Below are 22529 nucleotides of genomic sequence, written 5' to 3' on the forward strand. Positions count from 1 at the left end.
ACACCCTTTCTCTAGGACCAACAACTGCTGCCTATTAGCATATGCTTTAACTGTTTTCATAACTAAAGCGATTTCCAACAGTGTATTTTACAAAGTGCCGTGAGACATGAATTACAGCACAGAAAAAAGTACACCCAAAGAGGCACATAAAGCTAACAAGATGGATTTACTTTCTAATCTACTTTTGCACGAAGTCAGTCGGGGAAAAACAAACCAAGGAAAGCAAACTGAGTAATCCAGTTACACACACACACACGCCTCAAAGCTACAAGTATACAGGCTGCAATAGAGTCAAAAGTACAGCACTATCCACAGTATCAAACAAGACAACATTTGCAAATAAAAGAGAAAGCTAACTCTAAAAAGAAATAAAAGAAAGTTATACACTTTTTTTCCACACCCTTGAGGAAACAATTTAAAAGATGTTTAGGAACTACTGCTATGTAACAAAACGACTTCGGAAACCGAGCACAGAATAAAAATGTTTCAAGAGAAGTGTGGACTTGGGTGTCAAGTAAGCAGGCTTTGAGCCCCAGTCTACTGAACTCGGGGATTGGTTAGCGGGCAACAGAGAAGTAGTGAGAAGATGACTGTATCTTCAGGCAGCAGAAGGGGTTACAGTTAAAAACAACCACAAACAAAACAACCTGGCAAATGCAAGAGGCACAGATTTTTCCCCCACAAAGGAAAAATCGCTGAATGAACTCAAGCAGCAGTGGATAATCAAAGTCCCCTCTGCCATGGTAACAACATAGCTAAGATGTCCAAAAAGGCATTAAAGGCAAATGAAGGGGAGGGAAGATGTCCTCCTCATCTTAATGATTAGCATCATTACTACAATAACAATGCAGACCGGGCGCGGTGGCTCACACCTGTAATCCCAGCATTTTGTGAGGTCGAAGCAGGTGGATCACCCGAGGTCAAAAGTTCGAGACCAGTCGGGCCAACATGGTGAAACCTCATCTCTACTAAAAACACAAAATTAGCCGGGCGTAGTGGCGCGCACCTGTGATCCCAGCTACTCCAGAAGCTGGGACAGGAGAATCGCCTGAACCCGGGAGGCGGAGGTTGCAGCGAACCGAGATCGCACCACTGCACTCCAGCCTGGGTGAAAAAGTGAGACTCTGTCTCAAAAAATAAATAAATAAAAATAAAAATGTAGACGCCACTGGTTTCGCAAATCCTCGGCTGGGCCTCGGGCCTCACCCAGGAGAGGCCGCAAGTGGAGCCACGTGCCACCCACTGAGCCGCTCGGTGGCCGCAGGTGCAGGCAGTAGGAGGGAAAGCGAGAACGGATGGCCAGGGCAGAGAAGGAGGGCCATTTTGAGCGCACTCAGTTTTTCTCCAAGTGGAACCCGCAGTGACAACAATGAGGCTGAAGGCGAAGTCCCTGCTCCCAACGCCGGCACGGTGACCCCTTTTTCCAAGGGTTACCCCCGAACCAACAAAGCACACACACCCTGAGGCGCGCCCCAGGCCGCAGCGCCAACCCCTCACCCGGGTGCCCCGGAGGCTACGCCACCCCGACTGGCCCGCACCACAGCAGCAGGCAGAGTGGCCCTGCTTCCCCTCCCGCGCCCCTCAGCCCCTTCGGGCGGCCGAGACGCGCAGTCCCAGGCCAGCTCCCCGCTTGCCAACGGCGCCGCCCCGCGCCTCAGCCACGTTGACAGAGCCGCGAACGCGTGGGGGCGGCTCGGAGAGCCCACTTCCCATCCTCGAGGCCGAGCCCCGCGCCCGCACCAACCGGATCCTGTCCCGGGCCGGTGCCCACCCGCACCACCTTCGCTGAGAACTCCGCGTAGCCCGCACCCCGGCCCAGTCTCGGCGTCTTCCCTCCGCCCCGTGGCTGCAGAACCGCGTCCCCTCCTCCTTGGTGGCTTCCACAACGGCTCCGCCTCAACCGTCGATAGCTTCCTGCCCGCCTGGCCTAGAAGACCAAGCCACAGCCGCACCCTCCCTCCGCGCCCGCCATCGGGGAAGCCCACCAGGCACCCTGCTCAACCTGCCAGCAGGAGGAGGCCTCCGCCTGGAGTCGGCGGAGCAGTCCCGGTTGCCTCCGCGCCTCGCAACTCCTCGCCTCCGTCACCGCCGTAGCGCCTCAGGAAGCCGGTGGAGGCGGGAAGCGCCTGTCCAATCCGGGCCAGGCGCAGTCGGTAGTGCGTCCAATCGGCGTCGCCGCCGGCCAGGCCCCGCCCCTTGAACTCACAGGGGTTGGTGACCTGAGGGGTCGTCGCGTTGGGCAGTCGGGGGGTGGGGAGGGACGCAGGGGGCGTGGCTCAGGCCGAACCTTCCGGTCACTGTGTCCCAGCTGTATCGGAGCTCTGGCCTTGGGGGCGGCCTTTCAACTCCCTGTCCTCCCGCACTGCGCGCTCCTGGTGAACGCCCCGAGAGCGGAGTCGCTCCTGCCCCGGAGGAGACGCGCTGACGCGCTGCTTAGACTCGGGCCCTGGCCTCGGGACAGGCGAGCAGGGAGGGATGGAAGGAATGGAAGCGATGGAAGCGCCAGCGGAACCAGGAGGAGCGCATCCCAGGACCCACCGGTTCCCGGGGCTCCAGCCAGCGCTGGGGAGGCGGAGGCGAGCCGGACTTGCGGGGGCCAGGGTGCGGAGCCGATAGCTCGTGGGCGAAGCCTGGCTCCGGCCAGCAGGGGGCGCAGGGCCGCCCGGGCTCCTGGGTGCGGGTGCCGGAGGTCAGGAGGGACCGCAGGAGCTGGGTCCCCAACCGCGTATTCCTAGGCTCTTTCAGAGGTTTCCATTTAAAATAACCGTTTAACTTACGCAGCCAGCGGGTGCTTGTGTACAAAACGCAAGCTCTGGGTCAGGCGCAGTGGTTCACGCCTGTAATCCCAGCACTTTGAGGGGCCGAGGTGGGAGGATCACGAGGTCAGGAGTTCGAGACCAGCCTGGACAACATGGTGAAACACTGTCTCTACTAAAATTACAAAAATTAGCTGGGCGCCCGGGAGGATCACGAGGTCAGGAGTTCGAGACCAGCCTGGACAACATGGTGAAACACTGTCTCTACTAAAATTACAAAAATTAGCTGGGCGCAGTGGCGGGCGCCTGTAATCTCAGCTACTCGGGAGGCCGAGGCAGGAGAATCACTTGACTCTGGGAGGCAGAGGTTGCAGTGAGCCAGAATCACGCCATTGCACTCCAGCCTGGGTGACATGGCAAGACTCCGTCCCAAAACAACAAAAACAAAAAACGCAAGTCCTTTGGAGACAGGCATAGCAGCGAAAGGTCCCCTTGCCCCTTGGCTTGCAGAGAGCGTCTGTGTTCGGCGCTCAGCCTTCTGGGTGTTTTCCACGTGTTTCCATTCTGGGATGGAAAGTGTTCCACGTGCACTGAGATGCAGATTGGTCTTCCTAACAGCTGCGTCATTATTGAATTACGTGGATTAACTTCACCCAAGGAATTCCACCCTACACTGATTAGCCTACACTTCTATTACAAATAATATTGCAGCAAACCACCTTTGGATTATCCAACATTTGTGTCGGATAAATTTTTAAAAGTGGAATTGTATGTGTAAACTTTTTATAGATATCGCCAAATCAAAATTTAAAATTATATTTTAATAACATTTACATTTTCTATCTAAAAGGCACTAATTGTTTAAAAATATGGGACTAGGATTTAAATGTGTGGTGGAAAGCACTTGGAAAAAATAAACCCAAGGAATAAAATCAAAGCTCAGTTGAGGACCAGAGCCAATCAAATCACATTAAATAAGCTCTCAAAAGTGTTTTAAATATTCTGCTTAGCTAAAATTGCCAACTTCTTGACAACTTTTTAACTACCCCGATTTAACTTAATTTTGATATATTAGTTTTTTAATTCAGAGTTGACAGATTACATATGCGATCTAAGGTACACAGGTGTACGCAGGGATTTGAGGGGATTTTATATGTTCAAAGCTTTCAATGCTTTTGAATTCTTCATACATTTAAGTATTAATGTATAACACAAAATGTAAGAAGATTGTAGAGCGCTTCAAAATTGTGACCTGACAATTTTGCATAATTATTTTCACACCTAATTTTTTGCCAATAGATTTAGGATCCTTCATGATGGAGTTGCGAATGCACGGCAATTTTCCTAATACACTTCAAAAATTAATAGTGATTATTATTATTTTTTTTTTTTTTTGAGATGGAGTTTCGCTCTTGTTACCCAGGCTGGAGTGCAATGGCGCGATCTCGGCTCACCGCAACCTCTGCCTCCTGGGTTCAAGCAATTCTCCTGCCTCAGCCTCCTGAGTAGCTGGGATTACAGGCACGCGCCACCATGCCCAGCTAATTTTTTGTATTAGTAGAACGGCATTTCACCATGTTGACCAGGATGGTCTCGATCTCTTGACCTCGTGATCCACCCGCCTCGGCCTCCCAAAGTGCTGGGATTACAGGCTTGAGCCACCGCACCCGGCCCAATAGTGATTATTTTTTACCTTGCCATTTTTTAGTAGAAGAATCATGTTAGAGCCCTTTTTATTGCTTCTTGTGTTCAAAAATCCTGCGGATTATTTAGTAAACATCAGTAAATGACAACATGAAAGAAAAAAGGGTATCACTAATTTTAATATTAATTGAATTCTTTTTAAAGGTTTTAGACTGTGGCATTTCATGAAAAAGCTTATTATAATCAATATTTGGAAACTACATGCAGTGGTTCACACCTATAATCCCAGCACTTTGGGAGGCTGAGTTGATGGAATTGCTTGAGGCCAGGAATTTGGGACTAGCCTGGGCAACATAGCTAGACTCCATCTCTATAAAAAACAAAATTAGCTAGGTGTGGGGGCATGTGCCTGTGGACCTAGCTACTCTACACTGGAGGCTGAGGTGGGAGAATTGTGCTTGAGCCCAGAAGCAGGAGACTGCAGTGAGCTATGATTGTACCACTGCACTCCAACGTTGGTGACAGGGCAAGAACCTGTCTCAAAAAAAAAAAAAAAAATCAAAATTCGGCTTTCAATTAATTTAGCTTTCTGAATCAACATTTATTTGGAATACTCTATATGTCATATAGAGCATGACATATAGAATATGTAGAGAGAGCATTGACTTTGAAATAGGGTTGAATGCTGAATTTGTTACTTACCAGCTAAGGGACTTTAGGTGAATGACAGTTATGCATTGCTTAATGATAGTGGTAAGTTCTGGGAAAGGTGTCCTTAGGCAAGTTCATCATTTTGTGACTGTCTTAAGAGTTGACTTACAAGAACCTGGATGGTCTAGTCTACTACACACCTCAGCTATACATAGTGCCGTTTATTGCTTCAAGGCTGCAAACCCATACAGCATGTTACTGCACTGAATACTGTGGACAACTGTAACACAATGGTGAGTATTTACATATCTAAACACAGAAAAGATAGGTAAAAATATGGTATAGGCCAGGCGTGGTGGCTCACGCCTGTAATCCCAGCACTTTAGGAGACTGAGGCAGGCGGATCATGAGGTCAGATCAAAACCATCCTGGCCAACATGGTGAAACCCGTCTCTACTAAAAATACAAAAAAATGTGGGCATGGACTACATGCACCTGTAGTCCCAGCTACTCAGGAGGCTAAGGTGGGAGAATTGCTTGAACCTGGGAGGCACAGGATGCAGTGAGCTGAGATTGCACCTTTGCACTTCAGCCTGGTGACAGAGCAAGACTCCATCTCAAAAAAAAAAAAAAAAAAGAAAAGGGCATAATTCCATGGACCCACTGTCATACATACAGTCCCCTGTTGAGTGAAATGTTATGTGGCCTATGGCTGTACTTAAACCTCTCTGAGCCTTATTCTTTTCAGCTAAGAAAAATGGGATATTGTCTACCAGGTAGCATAACATTCAGAAGTAAATGAAATCACATATTTAAAGCATGCAGCACTGTGGCCAAGAAAATAAGGGAAGACAGAATAAATGTAAGTTTTCTTCCCCCACGTGCAAGACTTTGTACTTAGGTGAGGGTTATGATCTGGGAGGAAGGCAGACACACACTCATTACTGCCTGCACAGTGTCATTAAGTGTTGTAAGAGAAGTACATTAAAGATCAATTCCCTATATTCCCCTAGAGCTTTCTTCATGTCATGCTGACCTGGCATATAAAATTATAATTCCTTTTCTCAAAGACATACACAACAACTCTGCTACTGAAGCTGAGGCACAGTGACAAAATTTATTTATTTTTGCCAACGCTCTACATTTATCAGTGTTGTAGAAAGGATAAGACGTGAAATTATTTAAACAAGAAGTTTCTAAAGCTTGGTCTTCTGTAATTAGGCCACAAGAAAAACATACTCTAGCATAATAGAATGGCCCACAGCTATTTTCACACATATACTTTAATACTTAGGCATGAGTAAAATCATTTTAAATAACAGTAAAATATGTGTGGGAAGACAACCCAGCAATTGCACAGTCCACTAGAAAATGTTAACATCTAAGCAATATAACTGTTTCAGGGTCTGAAAGTGCTCCTTCAGTTGTTCCACAGCATCTTTATTAACTAGGCAAGTACATTTAAGCTTTTAAATTTCATAATGTTGATATGTTTTAAAAGGCACATTGAGGTTAACTTAATATTAAAGATATAACATTTACTTTATATTTCATGACCTGAACACATAGATTATGAGATTCTCTACATGCCTTTAAGTAAAATAAACCTGGCAGCTCTCATACCTAAATTCTCTGGACAATTGTATTGCTCTCTGTTGGGGGGCCAGGGGCATAACAGCCAAGGCCCTGAACAGGCTTGCTGACCTAATTGGACAGTTGGTTAAATAGCAGGAAATGTAACCAGGCTTTTCTCTCTCTTGCATGCCAATGTAGTGAACAGTGCTAACGGCCAGAGACTGCAATTTAGTCACAATATTTTAAGTTAAAATTCAGTGTTCTTAGATCAAAAGACACCAAAGAAAGCCATCCCTGTTCTTTGAACTATAAAAGCACAGAGGTTGCAATTATCAAAACCAAATTGGTAAAAGGCAAAATGCATCCTTTCAGTATTGATTTGACAGATGCCAACAAGCATTCAAAAGTTTAGAATTCCCTGGTGACAGGTATCATAAAACTGATCACACTGGTTTCAACTGTATCACAAACACACTTCACAAATTGGAGATCTGATCCTTCTTGGCTTTTTTTTTTCCCACACCTTAGTTCTAGCACCTGTAATCAGAGAGACCACTGTTCAGCACCAAAAGAACTCATCAGCCTGGAGTTCTTTGGAGTTTTAAGCGATTGCCTAACCCAGCAGGGGACAGTGGTCTTGACTTCTTGGCTGAAGGTTTAAAACAAAAAAGAATTTAATATTTTAAAACTGACAAATCTAGAACATGTTAGAAACCCTGTCTGAAGGCACAAAGTATAAAGTTTGTGGGTACCTGATAAAACATGACATATGTAAATACAGCTCCAAACAATTTACAAGTATAAATATTTGTCAATCATTTTTCTCTAGTGCTCTGGCTATGGCTGAAAACACCTTCTAGTTCTACCTTGTAACTGGATTCCCAAAAGATAAATGCTGACATCCTCTGATGCTTAACAAGAAATAAAAAGAGTCACCTTAATGGTCAAAAAGGTAATCACAAGGGCACTGTTGCCTAAAATTCTCTAGTCACCTGAAAATTGAAATAACTAAGGCAAGACTTCTTAAAATGTTTAGGTAGTTTCAAACTTAAACAGAATGGCCTGAACACGTACAGAGAAATACATGAAATCAGAATTGTGACTGCAGAGAAAGAACTGTTTTGCTAGTTTAAGTTTGAAGCTTTCCCCTCCTCCCCAGCTGTTAACATAGGGGACATACAGCCCCAACGCGGTCTCAGTGCCCAGGAATGGTTGTGTGATGACTGATAATTTCTTGCCTATTAATAGTTTCCCACTGTTAGAAGGCTATAGCCATTGGCAAGCAGACGTGGTCTCAGGTTTTCCTTGTCCTGGGGCAGGAATGCCTGGAGGGACCATGATGTGGGTCACACTGTACATTCTGTTTACTGTGGGCACAAACATACAACATAACATTTTTTTTAGCTTATTAAATCGAGAATATTCCTGAGGAGGCATTCGCTATGGGCTAAAGGTCCCAACATCACAATAATAAATAACAGCTATGTTTACAGAGACACATTCACGACACATGCAAAAGCTCTTCCTAGCAGGACTCAGGCCTTTCCAAAACAAGCTGCTTGGGCCTCCCCAGAGGGCCCATCCTCCCATGCACCTACCCCGCACCGTGCCCCAACTCATTACACAACTCAACTCGGCCTTCCGGCCACCTGAGGCTGCTTTTTAGACCAAGTGACTCAGACGTTTCAAGTAGAAGACAGGATGGGCCTCTGCCGGGGGACCTCGCAGCAGAAAATGAGGTCAGAGGACCTGCAGCGTGGCGAAGAACAACCGGATAGATGTGAGGGCCCAGCAGGGAAATGAATGACAGCAGGCGTGGCTTAGGTGTGGAGGCTCCAGGTTGTGGCCCCGCGCGGCTCAGATGAAGTGGATCCAGCTCTCTTCGCACTCCCCGCGAGGCATGTGCAGCGCGTGGTTGCGATACGTGAGGCTGTAGTCTCGGCCGTCGTTGTTGTCCCAGTACTCGGCACCCGCCACTCGGTAGCGCACCGCGAAGTGCACGAGGGAGCCGAGCTCCAGCAGGAAGGGCGGCACCGGGAAGCCGAAGGTGAAGACGTCCTCTGCTCCCTCGGTCCCCGCGGGCCCGCGCCACCTCGCCACCGCCTCGTGGGTGCTGCGCCAGCCGCAGAAAGTGTAGCGCACGGCCACCTGTTTCTCGAAGGCCACGTTGCACACGCGCACCGTACCGCTGATGCCAAGGTCCGAGCAAGTGACACGCTCCAGGCACACAAGTTGCCGCCGCAGGCGCTCGCCAAAGTCGGCGGCCTCCACGGGCGGCGGGAAATCGGGCACCAGGCACTGCAGGGTGAACTCCAGGTCTTGGCTGCTGCAGCACAGGTCCGAGTTGATGGCGAGCCGCGACAGCACGTGCAGCGGCACCGACGGGTCGTCTCCCGCGTTGAACACCTTCACCTGCGCCAGCTCCAAGCCCAGGGCGTCGGCGAAGCGCACGCGGAGCTGCCGGCTGCAGCCCGGCCGACACCCAGCGCCCGGCGCGCCCGCGGCCTTCTGTCGGCGCTCGGGGGAGCTGGGCAGCGAGCGCGCCCGCCGCAGGATGATGGGCCGCAGGCGGGGGTCGCAGCCCGACGGCGCCGGCGTGGGTGGCGGCGCGCGGCCGGGGCTCCCTGGGGGCCTACAGTGCCGCGGCTCCAGGGCCACGTTGCTGTCCAGGTCCGACAGGCAGCTGAGGCTCCGCGGGGCGAGCTTCCGGGATCCCAGGGCGCTCGGCAGAACTGCGGAGCTCGGGCCTCTGGACATGGCCCCGCCGGCCGTTGGAAGATGGGGAGACAGGGATGAGGGGCTGCTTCCCGACCCCGCGACAGCTCCCTCCGTGCTCAGAAGCCGCCGAGAGTCCGCCGTATCTGCAAACTGCGGGGGACCGCTGGGGCCCGGCGCGCCCTACTCTTGTTCGCCACCTTGCCCCTGGAGTCCCCAGGTCCTCCGCTTCTTGCAGTTAAAAAAATTGTAAGAGACGAGTTCTTCTCTAGTGGAAGCTTTCAGAGGCCTCCGGGGAGCTCAGGGTTGCGCCTCTTTTTTCCCTTTTTTTTTTTTTTTTTTCTTGCTTCCTTGTAGGTTCTTACGAAAAGGCTGCGTTCCGGGAGCAGCCCCTCCCACTTTCCCGGTCCGTGGCGTTACTTACGAGGCTGCAACTCGACCGGGTGCAACTTTCCAGCGAGCCTCCGCCCCGCCCCTCGTGACGCCTCCTGCAGGCTGGCCCCCGCCGGCCCGGGCCGGGCCTGGGAGCTCCGCGGAGCTGCGCGCCACCACCTCCAGCTCCGCTGCCGCAGCGCGCCGCAGCGCGCCGCAGCCGGGCCTCGCCGCGCGGGTGCCGGAGAGGAAGGAAGGCTGGCAGCCTCGTCACGTGTGCGCTGCAGTCGCGAAACAGGTCTGATCAATATCTGTTTACGTCTGCCTGGACTGCGCGCCTATCGATCCTAGACCGTGTCTGCACAAACGGAGGACAAGGAAAATGCATGCTGCGTGTCCTTAGATTTCTGGGTTGTGGCGTGGGGAGCGGGGGTGCAAAGGCCGGCATTGCCAGGAGCTGGTCCCGGGCTAATTGTAAACATCGCGGCCAGCCCACACTTTGGACAGGTTCACCGCAACCTGGACCCTTGGCCAGACGGCGGGAGCGTCGCTGCGTGGAGGAGCAGCGTCCTGTCCACATCACCCACAATGCCTTGCCGCACCGAACGGCCCTCGGGTTCCCCGCAGGGTGGGGACGGGAGGCGCTGCTGTTGTCTTCCTGGACGCAACGCCGGAGGGGAAGACGGGCAGCCAGAGTTAATACCCCGTGATGACTTCCGCAGCTGCCCCTAATCAGCCTCTGGCGCTTGGGGAGCATATTTGTAGCCAGAGTCTCCGACTTTCAGCTTTGTTTCCAAGCAAGCCGGAAACACCAGCGAGGCCTGGAGCTCGTTTTCTGCGTCCTTAAAACCCTGCAAGCCTTCGTGTCTCCCGCCGGGTAGCTCTGAGCACAAAACCCCATACAGCCTTAGGTGTAAATCTTACCAGGTGAAATGAGTGAGAAAGATCCAAGTGCACTTTCCAGAGAGCAGTTTGGGGCCAGGCATTCCATTGAGAAGGTTCCTTTTTCCTGTCCAGACGGACAAAGCAGAAAGAAAAAAGGACTAAGGAAAGGGGGATTTATTAAAGAACATTTTCTACATCTAAAATGAGTCAAGCCTGTTGATTGTGGTATAATTCATTAAATGTGAGAGAGTGATTTTATTTATCATCGGATGTGAGCTAACTAAAAAGGCTTATATGATTATTGTGGAAAAAATACAGGAAAGTTTCAGGAAGAAAATATCTATGGTCACATCTCTTTTATGTTACAGAGATAGGTGATATGGGAAAGAGAAATATCCAATTTCCATTCAGTGCACTTTTAACAGGCCACTCAAAATGAGAGGGGAATAACAGCTATCTGTGGTATGGGTCAACAATATTTCACAAAGAGATAATATGTAATATGTATGAATATATGGAAAACTTTGTAACGTATTGATGCGATAGAGAAGGCAGAAAAATTGAGTGGGAACGTCCCTCTTATAGTTTAAGCTCCTTGAGAGCAGGAACGTGCATCATCACTGCCATTATGGACACTCCTATAAATATTTGTTGAATGAATGAATGAATGGGCAACGCAATTATTGAACGCTGTAATAAGACCTGACCTTATTTAGCCTTCCAAATTTCTTCGACATGTTATTTCCAAGGAAGATATACCTGTGTGTGAATGGGGTAGAGAGAGAGAGAGATGGAATCTCTTCACAGTATTTATAGTAGTGTGATCCTGTCTCTAATATCTACTGTAATAATCAGAAAAGACAAAACTGTAAGCATAAGACAATGTCTCCCTTCCCCAGGATTTCACAACTCAGAGTACAAAGCACTATATGATCACAGCCCTAATATTTTAATACTATACAAGTATTAAAAAACAAGTGAAAAACCAACCCAATACCGGTGGTAGGACCATTTGCAATCAATAGTTACTGACAGTATTCTGTGGCTTCTAGTTCCGGTGGTGAGGAGACCTTTCCAAATATAAGAGGAATAAAGAAGTCACCTCCCCAGCTGTCATCATCTTCCAGCAGATTGAGCAAGAATATTTTGAGCATTACAGAAAAGGTAATGTAAACTTAGAAGAAAAATCTTACTTAGATTTATTCTGGGTTTTTTGTTTGTTTGTTTCTCATGTATGTGTTCACAGTATTCATTACTGCATCCTTGGTTTTTAGACAGTCCATCAAACCCTAGATGATGATCAGCCATGTGATTTTTTCAAGAAGAGGAATAGGGTGAATGAATCACATCAGAAAAGCAGGTAAATAGTTTTAGTATAATTGTATCTTGCAAAAGATTCATTATCTCTGTTGTCCAGATTGAATATGTAGATTCGGGAAAAAAAGTATGTCTATGGATAAGAAATATACATTTATAATTTTTATCTAGCAGAAATGAGTGGAAAAGTAGTTTAAGCATAATTATTAGTGGATAAGGATTCCAGTGGTCATAATTCTGTCAGTTGTTAGCAGAATTACAATTTTGAGTAAGTCCCTTACTCAGTTTTCTATGTTAGTTTCCCTTTATATAAAAGGTTACTAACAATAATCAACTTTTATGGATGCAAACTGACAGCCAGGCAGAAACAAAATGTTTTAACAGGTTACGAATTCTGAATAATGGACGTTCTTTAATTTTTTCATTCACTTATTCAACATTTATTGGGCACATGTTGTACTATTGGCAATGATTTAATATCCTCCATATTCTCAATTAAAATGTAGCACATATTCAAATAGTTGCTTGGTTTGTTTGAAACCACTGGCCAAATGAACCTCTGAGGTTTCCAGAAAGCATGTTTATCACCCATTTCTGTTCATTCTATCTGACTTATATTGCAGGGAAGTATTATTAATCTTAAATGCTAAGTTCTTGGTAAATAAATTGAAAAGAGGATATTTTCAACTCTAATAGGAGATTTGGCCTCAGAATAAATTACGCCTGAAAGAGTTAGTTGCTGTACTTGTAAGGTACACAGTATTCGTTATTTCCTTTACCTGCTATTCACAAGATAGCTCTAAGACCCTGTGTTTTCATTCAGATGTGTTATAGGGCCCCATATGATTTTATTTCTGCTCTTTAAACACAATTTTCCCAAATGTGTTTTCTGTTTGAAAATATTTTAACAAGCTTTTGGTTTAAGGTATAGGTTTGTGTGTGCTATGCTTTTATATATTAAATTTTCACTCAGCTCAGAATGGCCACTAATCAGTGATTAAATTGCAAAACCTGCATGTTATATTTACACTTAATTTAAAAGAGGTGTATAAAATAAAAGTGATTTTTACTTCTGAATATTATTAAATGTTTTTGACCATAACAATTCCAGAGTTCTACAACTGATTTTTTTCCAAACATGTTTTTTACAGTACACATAATTGCTCTAAAAGTATGAAACAAGCACTTTGAGAAATTGTTAGTTTTTCCTAAATGCTAATATTTGATATAAAATGGAAACTGTTCATTCACTTTTGTCACATGCATTATATCATATACCTCAAATAGAGTATTATATGGGAAAATATTCTGTAAAATTGCTTCTGCTGTCAGGAGTTTGGAAGCTGACATTTTGTAATGCCTAGTAATAGCTGGGACAAAAAAGTACAACTAGAAGATTCTTTTGGTTCCTTTAATTATAGTCAGACCATTTTTTGTCTTATGTGGTAAGAACTGCAGTTTTATTTTTTACAGCAATATGAATGCTGGCCCATCTTGGAATAAAGGGCAACATTCAAAGAATTCTTCAGGAAAAAGGCAGAGTAAATCCCAAGTACCCCATGCTTCTTCCCAGCTGAGAAGCAGCCTCTCAGCTGTCACTCAGCCAACTGAAGAAAAACTGAAAGAAAGCATTTCCCCAGAAGCAAGACCCAAAAGGAATCCACTCGGTTCCAGATGTCAGGGGGCCTTAGGGAATAAATTGTTTCTTGATTTTCAGTCAATGAGAATTATTAAAGAAGATGCTGATGAGGACAGTGCAAGTGATCTGTCTGATTCAGAAAGAATTCCCATTCCTCCTTCTCCCCTCACACCTCCAGATCTCAATCTTCGAGCTGAAGAAATTGATCCAGTTTACTTTGATCTTCACCCTGGTCAGGGCCATGCAAAGTCTGAATACTATTATCCTGATTTCCTTCCACCCCCTTTCAGCTCCTGGGACTTGCGAGATATGGCCCTGCTTCTGAATGCAGAGTACAAAACTGAAGCTGGGCCACGGGTGGGAGGACTTCTTGGGAAGTACATCGATAGACTTATTCAGCTTGAGTGGCTGCAGATCCAGACTGTACAGTATGAAAAAGCAAAGGGGCCCAAAGCAAGGCCTCCCACTCTCCCTGGGCCCCCAGGGGCACTGAAAAGCCCTGGGAGAACTAAGCTAATTGCTAGTGCTCTGTCCAGGCCGCTACCTCACCAGGAAGGGGCTTCAAAGTCAGGCCCTTCCCGAAAGAAAGCTTTTCGCCGTGAAGAAGTCCATCCATCATGTTATGCATTTGAGACTTCCCCCAGGCCCGCTGATGTGCTGGGTGGTACCAGGTTTTGTTCTCAGAAACAAACCCTTGAAATGAAGACAGAAGAAAAGAAAAAGAAACCCAGTAAGAGTGCGAGGCTGCAGCGTTGGGATCTGTCCTGCGGTGACAGCAGCTCTAACGTAGAAACCAACGGTAACATTCGAATTCCCAAACAGGCAGCTGTGGTTCTGGACTCAGCAGATTCCTGCAAGGCTTCCAAAGCACCAGCACATGCACATCCTAGGAAGAAGGGAAAGGCAGAGAGCGGTGGTCATGCCACTGCATCGAGTGAGAAAAAGCTGAAAACAAATGGAGTAAAGCAAAACACGTATAAAGTCAACTAAACAGCCAAAATGAGGAATTGCCAAGACCTGCAGGTACCTCAATATTAGAGCTCTTCCAAAAGTCAAATACTGTGAATTTTAAGGAATTTTACAATACTGACATTTAAGTAGTTGATTGGCATTTTTGTCCACCTTATTTCTACCCCCAGTGGGGTTATTTTCAAAAAGAAGTGTCTTTCAATAAGCCTTTCTTCTTGTCAGTCTTAGCAAATGAGAGCACTTTAGATAAAAATTACCTAAAATATGTGCCATATAAAGGAATAAAATGGCTCCTCTCCAGGGGAAGAGCCAGTGAATCCTCGGCAATAGTAGCTGGCCTGTGTAGAGTGGTGTTATCTTCCCATTTTCACATGCACTTAAGTATATAAATAGTTCAGACTGTTTCAAATGGTGTGGAATCCTAAATATTTAAAATAAGGCCCTTCTTGCCCTCACTGACAGAGCACTGGCAATTAGCTTACTTCTCCCAGTGGCTCTCTTACTTTTTTATAAGCTCTTCAAGCAAAATTTCTGTTCATTTTACCCTTAGGAGAAGCTTTAGTTCTTCCTCAAGTCAGGGAGCAGTGAGTTTGTGTTTTGAGTAGTCATTTATCACTAAGCTGCTGGCTCTTTAGAGACAGTGGAATCTAGTACTTTAATACATTTTCTTTGACTTTTTTTTTCTTTCTTTTTTTTAAAGGGCATTTTAAACTTAGAGGTGGTGGTAAAATCCAATTTTTAGTTCTCCAAACTAAGGTTAAAATAATTAGCAGAATTTTCCAAAGTCAATGGGCTTACCATGATTACTGCTGTTTGGTGGGGCTAAGAATGAAATATTTGACACTCTGGAATTGCTGGCATGTAAGGCTTCTCCACAGAAGTGCCACAGGGAAATCACTCTTTACAATTTGTAAATGAAGGACCTGTAAAAGGATCACAACACATGGAACTACATTGAATGTAATAGTTACAAAGTTACTGATTTGGGATCCACACCCTGTGGAAAAATAATGATCCGTTTTAGTTTTCAAGAGCTGGATTTTATTATCTTGCTTGGGGCTGAGGGGCGGGAGAGTGGAATATGAATAAAGTTGCTGATGTATTTAAACCCCCTTATCTGGTCTTAAGGCTTCCTGACTCTCTCCAAGGTTTCTTGTTCCTATAGTTGTGCTGTGAGCTTTCTGTTTATATTTGTGCAGTGTGTTTTTATACTGTCCATGTAATTATAGTTGATTTTATCCCTTTAAACAATTATTGTATTTGTTTTTCACATAGAGATTTCAATTTTTTCACCTTTGGGGCAAATGAAAAACTTGGCGTTTTTCATTTGGGAATATATAATAGCTTGTAAACTTTCCAGACAGCAATAAATGTCTGAAAAAATATCAAAAACAGCATAACGACAAGATTATGTAGCTATAAATATATGTATATAATTATAAAAAACAATATGCAAAGGTTAAGTTTTAAGATCTTTTAAAATCTGATTTTAATCATACCAAACGACATAAGATTTTTTATGGTAGCCTTTTTCTTTCAAGACTTAATTTTCAGACTTGTACAAGTTCTTTCTTACATTCTTTCTCTCTCACACCATCCTATTGGAGAAAGCATGCTTTTACACTCTAGTCTTTAAGCTTTTTATGTGAATGAAAGATTACATAGAGTAAGCATTACTTCCGTAGTCCTCAAATACACTATAATTTTTGTACTTAGTATATGTTTTCTATTTGGAAAAACAGCACTATTCTTAGCTTTCATGTGATTCCTGAGTGATGTCTGGTGTTCCCTGCCTGCCCTGTTTTGTGAGCACAGATGAGTCTGTTATCCATGGCTGGCACTTCGCCTATGCTCCTTTCTCTGCTAGATTTTTTTGCAGCTCTCTATGAAGTTTCATGGCCGACAGACGTCCAAAAGCATGATATTCTATCCACATGTGTATATATATACTCCTTATGTTTAAACGAAAGGGTTTATGCTGAGTCACTGCCTTTCCCTATAACGTATCCATGTGCGTACTCTTAGAGACCTTGAATAGTTGAGGGTAAAGTGATTTATTAATATTTCTACTTGCCTTGTGTATGTCTGAGCTGAAGACAATCATGATTAAGAAATTTAGAGGTGGCCGGGCACGGTGGCTCATGCCTGTAATCCCAGCACTTTGGGAGGCCGAGGCAGGCAGATCACCTAAGGTTGGGAATTTGAAGCGTCTGACCAACATGGAGAAACCTGGTCTCTACTAAAAATACAAAATTAGCTGGGGATGATGGCGCATGCCTGCAATCCCAGCCACTCGGGAGGTCGAGGCAAGAGAATTGCTTGAACTCAGTAGGCAGAGGTTGCAGTGAGCTGAGATTGCACCATTGCACTCCAGCCTGGGCAACAAGAGTGAAACTCTGTCTTAAAAAAAAAGAAAGAAAAAAGAAATTTAGAGGTAATGCCTCATACATTTGTTCCCAGATTTTTCAACTGAAGCTGATTCCATAATCTGGGAAATGGTCATAATTTCATGTGTTAAACAGTTTTAAAACCCTGAAAAAGTGACTTTGCTTGTTTACTTTCTGCCTCAGATTGGCTATTTTAACCAATATTCTTGTGACTGGATCATAGCTCCTAGTGAATAACATGAAGTGTTTTAAAGTTAGGTCTATTACAGAATTAACATAAGCACAATTTTAATTTTATGATATGTGATACACATATCTAATACATCTTAATGCACTAAATGCTGCAGATAAGAATCTTGCTATTTTTCAAGTAGACAACATTGGAAAGTTAAATCATGAACTCATTCAGTTCATCAAGTTAAAAACACTGAGTGTCTTGCTAGTCTAGTGACGTGGGTCATTGTATTTCCAAGAAGTGCCTCGCATTTTGGGGGAGTTGTTTACATATACCCTGCATTTAAACCAATTAAAACAATCCAAATTAAAAAAAAAAAAAAAAACACAGAAAAGAAAAATATTGCAGGCTTAGAATTATCTAATGGAAAAATTGTAAAAAAGTACAAAAATAAAATATATCAGCATTTGCAATATTTGCTATGATGATTTAGGTTTAGACTCTTAACTTCTTAAATGACTAAATGGACTGAAGACTTGTAACTAACTTGAATAGGGTAGACTTCGTGCCCTATGACAAAAAGGATGGGGAAGAGAATATCACTGGTCTTGCCTTATACCTAATAGCTAAAAGGAAAATGGTTTGTAGCTGTTCTTGGGCCTATAATGTTGCTTTTCAGAAGGACATAAGACTTTCTACTTCATATGATATGGGTATTGTCTACTTCCTCATTCCTGTATGCTCATTTATTGAGTAGTTACATAAAAATATAACACTCTTGGTGGTACTGTATTTTAAGGTAATTCAGAAGCAGTATTTATTATTTATGTACATGTACAGGAGGACATCATTCAAAATGGCCTCAAAATATTCAGCATGTTTGTTATTTGCTGTTATATTGTATGTTTAGTTTTGTATGTAATAAACAGAATTCATGTAAGTTTTTGTGGACTTGAATTTCTCCTTCCTTGAGATCAATTAAACAGCAGAAAAATATTGTCTGGATTTTTCTGGTATTGTTTTGCTTTGCTCTTCATGCAGTTAGTTCTCTTCTGAAGCTTGCTTTTATTTTCTCCCTGTTATTTAAAAGAATTTCCCAGGACGAAATGCTGTTCCAACTCCTGTCTTCACACTAAGCGACATAGGTATCCAGAGTTAACATTACCAGATATATTTGAGAAGTATTGCAGTAAATTTCTTGAGTCTCTCTTCCCCTTATTGCCCCTCAGAAGGTGTTGAGGATTAATTAGGGGAGGAGGATGCAAATTCAGTAAGCATAAATTAAGATAACATGTGATGTAATGAAGTTGTGCCTTTATGTACATATCCAGAAGTGAGTAGGTCTCTTTCAAGGAAGGGGCCTAGTTAGGAGAGGGCAGTTTCAAGCAGCTCTGGCTGCAAGCATTCTGAAAGGCCCTTTGCTCTTTTAACTTCACTTCTGACAATAGGGTGCATTCTTTTGAGTCAACCAAATTGTGGCAGTAATGTTTGGTGGCTTAAAAATAATTTTTTGGGTATGTTTTGAAAACCATGTCGGAGGTTTAAATTCATTTTTTTTTTTTTGTACAGGAAATGTATTATTTTGGGATGTTGCTGTTTTATTATCCACAAGGTGGCGACTAAACCTTTTCAGATAGCAGTGAATTTGGCCTGTGAGTGCCTTCTAGTCAAATAAAAAGGTTTTTACTGGAATCAAAAAGAAATGGAGAGAAAAAGACTTTTTGACTTCAGGCCCAAAGCATGTTCTTGATTTAACTTCACTCTGCCATCAGAGAATGAAATGGTTTATTATATGCAGTTAGGTGCTTGGAGGATTCTCTGATTCATTGAACATTCCCACATCATAAAACACTGTATCCAGCATAGAATCGTGCTCAACAAAGTAATATAAATCATCAATTTACAGAAATCTTCACAGAGATCCCTGTTTCATAAAATACAATTCGACTATTTTTGTCTTCAGCAATTTATAAGAAATTACTGTAATAATACTGGAAAATATATATTGAATTTAAAAATTGGATAGTCATAAATATAATTGTCCAATACTGGAAAATATATATTGAATTTAAAAATTGGATAGTCATAAATATAATTGTCCTAGCTTAAATGAGATTTTAAAGCAAACAAATAGCACATATTTAACTTTAGATTACATTAAGCGAGGACAATTTCCTGCCTTGCTACTCAAATTGCCAGCTCCTCCCTGGACCTACTGAGTCAAAGCCTGCATTTTAAGAAAATACTTGGCTCATTAAAGTTTGAGAAACCTGCTTTCCTAGTACTTAAGTCTGCAAGTTTGAGTGACTGCCTTTATGGTATGTGAGTAGCTGGCAGGCCCTCCCTCCCCTCAAGCAAGCCATTTGCTTATCTAGCCTTATTTTCTCCATAGCTTAAAGGCACTGGGCTGGCTGTTTACCTAAGAGTTTGCCTAAATGAGTGATTCATGGCCTCTGATAATGTCTGCTCCACAAGTGAATGCTAAGGCGTTCAAATTTCTTTTGTTTTTTATTTCAATAGCGTTTGGGGTATGTGTGTTTTTCTATTATGTGGATAAATTATACAGTGATGAATTCTGAGATTTTAGTGCACCTGTCACCCGAGTAGCGTACGTTGTACCTAATGTGCAGGTTTTTTTATCCCTAGCTTCCCCTCCCAGCTTTCCCCTTCTCAGTCTCTAAAGTCCATTTATCACTCCGTGTGCCCTTGCATATCATAGCTTAGCTCCCCTTATAAGTGAGAACACAGATTTTGGTTTACCACTCCTATGTTATTTCAGTTAGAATAATAATGTTATATTGTAGGTTTAGTTTTGTATGCAATAAACAGAATTCATGTAAGTTTTTGTGGACTTGAATTTCTCCTTCCTTGAGATCAGTTAAACGGCACCATCTAAGTTTTTGCAAAAGACATTGTTTAGCTCCCTTTAATGGCTGAGTAGTATTCCATGGTATACATGGTGTGTGTGTGTGTACATATACAGATACAGATATATGTATATATACCACATTTCTTTATCCACTCATTAGTTGATGGGCACTTAGGTTGGTTCCACATCTTTACAGTTGCAATTGTGCTGCTATAAATATACCTGTGCAAGTGTCTTTTCCATGTAACGACTTCATTTCCTTTGGGTATGTGTTAGTCCGTTCTCATGATGCTATGAAGAAATACTCAGGACTGGGTAATTTATAAAGAAAAGAGGTTTAATTGTCTGACAGTTCCCCATGGCTGAGGAGGCCTTGGGAAACTTAAAATCATGGTGGAAGGCATCTCTTCACAGGGTGGCAGGAGGGAGAATGAGAGCCAAGTGAAGGGGGAAGCCCCTTATAAAACCATCAGATCTCATGAGAACTCACTCACCCTATCACGAGAACAGCATGGGGGAACCACACCATAATCTAATCACCCCTCAAGAGGTCCTTCCCGTGACCTGTGGGGATTATGGGAGATATAATTCAAGATGAGATTTGGGTGGTGGCACAGCCAAACTGTATTGGGGTAAATACCCAGTAGTGTGATTGCTGGATCAAATGGTAGATCTACTTTTAGCTCCTTAAGGAATCTTCATACATTTTCCATAGAGGTTGTACTAATTTACATTCCCATCTGCAGTGTATAAGCATTCCTTTTTCCCCACATCCATGCCAATATCTATTGTTTTTTGACTTAAAAAATGGCCTTTTTTACAGGGGTAAGGTGGTATCTCACTGTGGTTATAATTTACATTTCCCTGATGATTGGTGATGTTAAGCATTTTTTTCACATTTTTGTTGGCCGTTTGTATACCTTCTTCTGAGAACTGTCTACTCATGTCCTCTGCCTACTTCTTAATGAGATTACCGAGTTTTTTTCTTGCTGATTTGTTTGTGTTCCTTGTAGATTCTACTACTTCTTTTGTCAGATGTGTAGTTTGCAAATACTTCCTCCCATTCTGTGCTCGTCTCTTGGCTCTGCTGATTATTTCTTTTGCTGTGCAGAACCTTTTAGTTCAATTAGGTTCCATTTATTTATTTTTATTTGTTGCATTTGCTTTTTGGGTCTTAGTCATAAATTCTTTGCCTAGTCCAATATCTAAAAGAGTTTTTCCAATGTTGTCTTCTAGAACTTTTATTGGCAAGCTACATGTAGAGGAATGAAACTGAATCCCTATCTCTCACCTTATACAAAAACCAACTCGAAATGGATCAAAGACTTAAAATATCAGCGTTCGGGTTTCTCGGATCACCTAACCACCTCATCTCATTTTCCTTCCATTCCGACTCCTAACTTTTCGAACTCCAGATGTGGAACACTCACTCTACCTTCCCTTGTCTCTTTCCTTTCACTCACTTGGTCATTTTGTGCAGCATTAGAAGGGTCTTCACCATCTGTCAGCAAGCTTTTCCTCTAAACCTATCTCTAGAGATACTCTGCCTAAATAAAGTAAGGAGAAAGAAAAGGAAGGCTTTGCTTTTCTCATGTGGTGTTTTCAGTTTTCTAAATACTGGAATGAAATGCTTTTTATAGAATTTACGTAATATTGAAATAGCTTAACAAATTTAATTGAAGATGCTCTGATTTTTTTAAAGTATATATTTTCACTTTAACAGAACAGGTTTTGATGCAGAAAGATAAAAACAACTGTTTAAATCTTCCCCTTCTCTTTCCTTCTTTTTCTCCTTTCCTAAAGAAAGATAAATAGTTTATGTCAGAGGTGTCTATTCTTTTGGCTTCCCTGGGCCATACTTGAAGAAGAATTGTCTTGGGCCACACATAAAGTATACTAACACTAACAATAGCTGATGAGCTAAAAAAAAAAAAATCACAAAAAAATTATAATGTTTTAAGAAAGTTTATGAATTTGTGTTGGGCCACATTCAAAGTTGTCCTGGGTCACAGGTTGAACCATCTTGATTTACAAACAAAAATGATGGAAGAAAGAGCATGGTGATTCATACCATTAGTATGATTAGCATTGGAATATACTTGCAAAAAGTGAAAAGCCTTCAATATGTTATATCTGGCAGAGTTTTTGTTTGTTTTTCTAATTGTTTATCTGCAACTACAGATTAGTTGAAAAAATTGGGGCAAGAGATTAAAAGCTCTCCAAGGTAATTTTCTGGCCAGCTCTTGGTGGCTGACAACATACTAAAACCTAAGAAACTGCTCACTCAAATCAACCCATGTGATTAGTAAAGCAATCAGAATTGTAAAACAAAATTCTTAATCCTTGAAAAAGAAATCCAGAAATACAAATGATGGATTATTTTGTTGTAATATGAAGTCTAATGAACTTCGGTTGTTAGTATATGTGAAAAGATACTGGGGCACAACTAGAGATACACTATCAAGTATTGGGTAAAACTACACTTAAGAATAAGTATAGTTTTCTACACCTGATAATGATGAATGTGTCAGGAGGGTATGCCCACCCAGCTTGGACTTCTGCTTGGACAGTGGTC

The 22529-nt window shown here is 43.3% G+C and overlaps 2 protein-coding genes across 3 annotated transcripts; one reads left to right on the forward strand and one right to left on the reverse strand.

Moving 5' to 3' along the window:
* Window positions 1–6154: 6154 nt before the first annotated feature.
* PPP1R3D (protein phosphatase 1 regulatory subunit 3D) lies at window positions 6155–9808 on the reverse strand. The gene has a single exon (XM_021674314.2). The coding sequence runs from the start codon at window positions 9381–9383 to the stop codon at window positions 8484–8486; it is 900 nt and encodes a 299-aa protein (XP_021529989.2). The 5' UTR covers window positions 9384–9808; the 3' UTR covers window positions 6155–8483.
* A 153-nt stretch (window positions 9809–9961) lies between these two features.
* FAM217B (family with sequence similarity 217 member B) lies at window positions 9962–18025 on the forward strand. Of its 2 annotated transcripts, none has more exons than XM_012473796.3 (4): window positions 9962–10011; window positions 11651–11762; window positions 11873–11958; window positions 13389–18025. In XM_012473796.3, the coding sequence occupies exon 4, from the start codon at window positions 13393–13395 to the stop codon at window positions 14542–14544; it is 1152 nt and encodes a 383-aa protein (XP_012329219.1). In that variant the 5' UTR covers window positions 9962–10011; window positions 11651–11762; window positions 11873–11958; window positions 13389–13392; the 3' UTR covers window positions 14545–18025. The 2 variants fall into 2 exon arrangements, with proteins under 2 accessions (XP_012329219.1, XP_012329220.1); XM_012473797.3 differs by lacking the exon at window positions 9962–10011 and adding an exon at window positions 10624–10640.
* Window positions 18026–22529: the final 4504 nt, after the last annotated feature.

The sequence above is a fragment of the Aotus nancymaae genome, unplaced genomic scaffold (genome assembly GCF_030222135.1).
Source record: "Aotus nancymaae isolate 86718 unplaced genomic scaffold, 86718_ANA_hifiasm-v0.15.2.pri h1tg000029l, whole genome shotgun sequence".
NCBI lineage: Eukaryota > Metazoa > Chordata > Mammalia > Primates > Aotidae > Aotus > Aotus nancymaae.

What these genes read in the sequence shown, in the direction of transcription:
- PPP1R3D (XM_021674314.2), bottom strand. Translation starts at nt 9,383, where the DNA reads ATGTCCAGAGGCCCGAGCTCCGCAGTTCTGCCGAGCGCCCTGGGATCC.
- FAM217B (XM_012473796.3), top strand. Translation starts at nt 13,393, where the DNA reads ATGAATGCTGGCCCATCTTGGAATAAAGGGCAACATTCAAAGAATTCT.